Source organism: Hipposideros armiger, unplaced genomic scaffold (assembly GCF_001890085.2).
Source record: "Hipposideros armiger isolate ML-2016 unplaced genomic scaffold, ASM189008v1 scaffold_239, whole genome shotgun sequence".
NCBI classification, from domain to species: Eukaryota; Metazoa; Chordata; class Mammalia; order Chiroptera; family Hipposideridae; genus Hipposideros; species Hipposideros armiger.
The window spans coordinates 1,744,739-1,750,797 of NW_017731589.1; the positions used below are offsets into that span (position 1 = coordinate 1,744,739).

Here is a 6,059-nt window from a genome sequence, read left to right on the forward strand (position 1 = left end):
TTTCACCCCGAGGTGAGACGTTCGCTTTTTGAGCGTGTTGAATCTGGTGTGTATGGAGCGATACTGCCACCTTGTGTGCGTTAAGGTCATCTCTCAGTGACACTGTCGCTCTGCAGGCAGTTACAGCCCTCTGTGCGATTTGTCTGCTTGACTGATTGTCCCATTTGCCTCTCCAAAGACGTGATTATCTGTAAATAGTTAACAATTGATTATACCACGAGTGGTTAGAAGAAGTTAGGAGAGCAATAGAAGATGATAGAACTGGAATTACTCTCACACTAACATGAAAACTCGTTCCTCTCAGGGACCCAGAGTGGGATAACATATAACCTCATCTGTGTGATTGATCGTCCTTCCTAGTCCCAATTTGGAGCCCAGGACACTTGGTCCTGCTATGTGTGTTCCCTGCTGCCAGTTAGTCGCAGCTCCTGTCCGAGGGCTAGACTGTCCATTACTTCGCTGGTTGGGCTTCAAGAACCACATGCTCATCATTTTAATTGGTAGTCACAAATAATCATTACGACTTTTGTAGAAACAGTAATTCAGAGGCAACATTTCAAGGCTTAAGTAAAATGCATTTTATTTATGGTTTGGTATATTTTCCTGCCTAATTCAGTTTATATTCAATAGGTAGGTTACAAACGGCTGCCTGTGACTATTTTGTTTAGGGAAATGGCATAAAAAGTGTATGTACCGTAACCTAGACTATCACACTAACCCCCTCATGCCTTTGATAGTATTGATTTGAAATAGACATAAAACTGACCGTGCCCAGTGACCAGCTGGTGAGCAGCTGTGTGTTACCTTCTTTTCCCTGACACTGCTGGACAGTAAAGCTTTCCTTGATTTTAAAAACTACATTGTAAAATGTAATTGAATTATTTATACTCTGTCTTACTTAACTTAGGGAATTGAATTAAGGCTGTTTTACTCAGTAACATGAATGTTAAAATGTTGATTGTTTTATTTTAAAGCCACTGTACAGTGATCTTTCCTTGACTTTCATTGACTTTATATCCTGGCTAATTTTTTCATAATTCTAGTACTCATAAGTGACATACTTGTTATATATTCATAGCGTTTCTCATTACATGTCACATACCTCATGTACCTGCTTTTTACAGTCTCGTATTAGCATGATTCACTGTATTCATAACACAGGGCTGGGCTGCCTTTGTTGCTGTCTGATATTTTCCCTTCACTAAACCCACATTTTATCTTTTGAGGGGACATATGTTTTCATCACTCCATGCACACAGTCACGTGGGATTTGTTTGACATATCATTCATTCCCATGTGAAGTTTTTAAAGGTATAGTACACTTCATATTTGTTAAAGTCACTTTTTAAAAAGCATTTCTATTTTGTCCTATTGAGAGAAATGTGTAATGTTTCTTTTCTGTTTATGTGCAATTTAGTTTGCCAACCCAGATTTTATGGAGTCCATCTCGGATGTTGTTGATGAAGTTATACAGAACTGTCCCATCGATGTCCGCCGTCCGCTGTATAAGGTATAAGCTGCTCGGGTAAGGTGCCTCGTCTCAGCCCCCCATTAACGGCCCCTCATTCTTCAAATAGGTCACTAACGACTATATGCAGACACTCCTACTGTAATTGGAAATTATTTTTTCTTTGAGTGGGGATGACTCAAATGTTTGGAAATATGACTCAGTTAGCTAGAAGTATTTAATTTGAATATTCTACAATAGTATCTTTTATTCCTATCTGACAAGGTATATTTTAAATTGGACAATTTTAACTATATGTATTAATTGAAAGATAAAAGTGGCACTTCTCTCATGCTTCCCATGAATTCCACTGGTCTCTTGTGATGTGCATTTAGGTTCATTGCCAATGAGGTGTTGACAGAAAGAAGTTAGAACCTGACATGAAACAGTCAAATAGAAAATGCTCCTGTAATATTGTTTCTAAAATTCTCTGATTGCAAGGAATTTTCAAAGTTGAAATGAGAAAACACTAGTCCATGTAGTTATAGGATAAAAGGGAATATTGCCGACAGCCAGATATTGAAAGTAGAAAGTGATGGTTAGTCAGCCGTCTTTCATTGTTAACCTCTGCTGGAGAGACGCGTGCCCTGCACGCCAGCCTGCGGACTGCGCCTCACCGCACTCAGAGTCACGCAGCTGCGTTTGCAAGAGGCGGCAATCAGGCTCAGTAAGTAAAGGGGCTTAATTTTCTGTCATCTATACGATGGAATACCATGCAGCCTTTAAAAGGAATGAGGTAAATCAGTGTAAATTCAAATGAAAAGATGGCTGCAGCCTACATTGTTAAGTAAAAAAGCAAGTTGTAACATTTATATAGTATTACTCCACTTGTGTAAAAATATAGTTTGCATATATAGAGAAGATAAGGTTGTGAGTGATAAGATATATGCTAAACTCTTGATGGATCACTTTTACTTTATACTTATTGTGTTTTAAAAAATTGTTTGAAATTTTGTAGTTAAAAGTGTCATTTTTACTATTGGAAAACAATATTCCTATATAGACAGCTTTTTACGGGTGAAAACAAATTATAATTCTATTTTTACTTATTGCATATCCTTCATTACACACCTCCATTCTCCAATAAAATGCACAAGAAAGGAAAACTAAAGACAGTGTGAAAGTTTAGTAAGTACACGTCTCATTCCCCCAGCTGTGAAGTCTCACCTAACATGAGCCGTGTCTCCCTGTCCGTGAAAGCCAGGAGCCCTGCACACGACAGAGCCTCGTTCACCACATTGGGGACGAAACTCGCGCTGGCAGCCGTGGGTTGCTCGTGATGCTGTGAGGTTTTTCTCATCTGACCATTCAGTTCACTTTTGGTAGATGGATAGGATTTTTGAAGTAGAGATGGCCTCAGACAGCGTGTAGACGGAGCCCCTTCTTTGATACATGATGACACTGATCCCCAGACATGGGAAAAGGAGGCAAAACTAGAGATACTGGGGTGACATGGAGCAAATTGGCCTTAGACCTTTTTTTTAGGTCTTGCTTTTTTCCTCTTGTCATGGGACAAATTCCTTTAACCTCGTCGATTGGAACTGGTGCGATCGGGCGAGCCAGCACAATCTCTGTTGCTTAGAAAAGATGCGACTGTCTTTCCTTTCGCTGTGTTACTTGTCCATGGTCACCTGGAAAAGGTGGCCTCTTGCCTCTCTCTTTGTAGGGCATCCTCTCCTTCCTGTCTGACTAGTAATTCCACTGAGATGCCATTTTCAGTCTTGGAATTATGAAATTATTAGTAACACTGTGCTGAATTCTAAAACGCAATATGTACTGACCTTGAACTCAAGGAAGCTTTATGAAATAGTGAGACAAGGCAAACACAGGAGAAAAACACCTGACAATGCTGGACGTGTGCCTCGCGGGCACCTATTGTGTCAGATGCATGGGCGGCGGGGTATCAGATGAGGCTGTGCTTGTTGACTAGTTTGATATCTAAACGCGGGCAAGACTCAGTAGAGAGAAGATGGACTGAAAGAGGGGAGAGAATATGACATACAAAGCACAGGAGAAAAGAAAGTTTGGGGGTGTAGGAACAAGGAGGTCTTATGCGAGGCTGCTGAGGTGCAGCTGCCTGGCTGGAGCAGACCTCCCTCCTCACCTCTTTCTGGAGATCTAGCCTCAAATTTCCACCTCCTTTCTGGATGCTTCCAGATGACTGTCCTTTAGCCGCCACAGAGGCCGTGCACACACATTCCCTACTGTTTTGTCACTTAAATTACGTACTCTCCTGTCAGTCACCCTGATTGGAAATATTTACTTATTCCTAAGTAGGATGGAGTTGGGGCCTGGAGGGGACTCATGTGTGACAGGCCCATCTTGGTAGGCCTGTGATGTCCCCAAAGGCCAAATCACTGCAAGGAGCGTGTGCGAGCCCCGCTGCCCATGGGCGTCCCCTGGAGCATTACAACATACAGATGTTGGCTCCGCCCTCAGAAAATCTGGTATAATTGGGCGGGGCCTGGGCGTCTGGATTTAAAAGCTTCCCAGATAATTCTCATGTGCAGTTAAATTGAGAGCCACGGTAGCAACTGGTTTGGTGTTAGGGTTTAGTACTTTCATGGTCTTACTCGCGAGCGAAGCCAGTGTCGAGTTGCTTTGTAATCCATCTGGATGCCTCATTCCTGAATCCTGTTTATCAGATATCTGAGTGCCTGCCACATACAAGACACTGATGTTAAATTAGAGGATTAAGTGTGCGTGAGAGATGGTCCTCGGGTTCAGGAGCTTATAAAAAAGCTAAAAATAATACCGAAATATTTCTCATGGGAACCACTACAAGCAAAATGTCATTAAAGTGAATCATGCAAATTATGGTAATTGAGAAAAGGGGCAGGTTGCATTTAATTAGAGGGGATCCAGAAAGGCTTTGAGTCTGAGGGCTCGGCCTGCCTTCCCCTCCTCCCCTTCCCCCATGTGGGAGGCCGCAGGGGCCACGAGGAAGGAAGGCTATGGAGAGGACTGTTGGGCTTGCACATGGCCCACATCTCAGAAATAGGCTTGTTCTAGCATTGCTGGGGTTGGCGTCTTTGGTTCAGTTCCAGAGTAAAAAGGCCCGCGTCCCTAAAGAGATTCGGCCTTGCAAGGACCCAGGACTGGGATAGTTACAGGAGCTTCTGACTGAGCTGTTGCCTTCCTTGGGAGCAGCAGTGGTCTGTGGGCATTTTGCAGGGTGCCTGCAGTGAACCGCGGCAGCCGGTGACAGTTACACCGGGTGGTAGGTAGGTGGCGCTGTGTGTCTGTCCGACTGCATTGAAAATAAGAACAGAGCCTCTAGCACAAAATGTACTTACATTACAGGGATGGGAATGGTTGTTATTTTTAATACCAATTTTGGTATTAATTAAGTGAAGGTACCATTAATATAGACTTTATTTTATGTCTTTCTGACTTAAATTTCAGGTGACTGACGGGTTATGTATAGTGTTTATAATGGCATGTGCTGCGATATTCTTTGGCTAGCGTAAAGAACGGGACCTTTTCATTTGTAGAGGTAATTTACAATTGAGACTTTTATTTGACATCATGAAATAAACATTTGTGTGGCAAAGTAAGATACTATTGTAATTGTTAAGGGCTATGAAAAAATCTAGTTGACACAGTGAGCTTAAACATGGTGCAGCCATGCCAACCACAAATAAAGCTTGGTCGCCAGTTAGCAGGTCGGAGGACTGCATCGTAAAAACACAATTCTGGTAAAGAAAATTTAGACTCCACAGGTGAGCAGATTATTATTTCCAACTTAAAATACATTTAGAAAATTTGACAAGTACCAAAATCTTTAATAAATAAAACAGAAGTCACTCCTCTGTAATCATTGCTTATCGTTTATTACTTGGACTGCCTTTCTCTTTTGTTTTTTAAAAATATAAATAGGTAGACAGACATCAGGCTATAATTGTACTTTGTATCCTGTGTATTAACTTAGCATTATGTTTTGAACATTTTCTTAAGTAATTAACATTCTTCAAAAACATTATTTTTAGTGGAACTTAATGCTCCATCCTACATCTGTTTCAGTGTCTGACTCTTTCCCTATATTGAGGTTTTTGATATTTTTCTAGGTGGTCATGATTTCGTTCTTTCCCAGGATAGACTCACATGGCCGTATGTAATCAGTACTGCCTTTTTTTTTTTTAGCTGAGCCATCCTGCCACCTGTTGGCAACTTAGTGGCAGCTCAGCTCGGGCCAGGAATTGAACCGGCAACCCTGTTGCTCAGCGCTCACGCTTTTGAGTGAGTTCTTAACCAACTGAGCCACTTGGCCAGCCCTCAGTGCTGCCTTTTAGTTGGCTAGTTGTTTTTTTTTTTTTAAAGATTTAAAAAAAAATTTTATTGGGTAATTGGGGGATGGGAACAGTGCTGGGGAATTGGGGGAAGGGAAACAGACAAGTTGCTGTCCTTTTGTTCTTCAGTCTAGTTGTGGAGGATGTTGCATCACTGGCCCAAGTTGACACCATCATCGCGCTCTTCCCGGGCGAGGCAGATCAGTCGCCGGCTTCTGGACGGCCGCTCACTGCGGCTGCTGGCCGCTCACGCTGGCTGCTGG

General features: G+C 42.2%; 1 protein-coding gene across 1 annotated transcript in view; it reads left to right on the top strand.

The window, feature by feature from the left end:
- ACTR3B (actin related protein 3B) overlaps window positions 1-6,059 on the top strand; it is a 57,018-nt gene that overhangs the window by 46,202 nt on the left and 4,757 nt on the right. Inside the window, exons 9-10 of the mRNA XM_019655362.1 lie at window positions 7-12; window positions 1,418-1,510. Coding sequence (XP_019510907.1) covers window positions 7-12; window positions 1,418-1,510 — 99 coding nt within the window. The remainder of the gene's footprint in view (window positions 1-6; window positions 13-1,417; window positions 1,511-6,059) is intronic.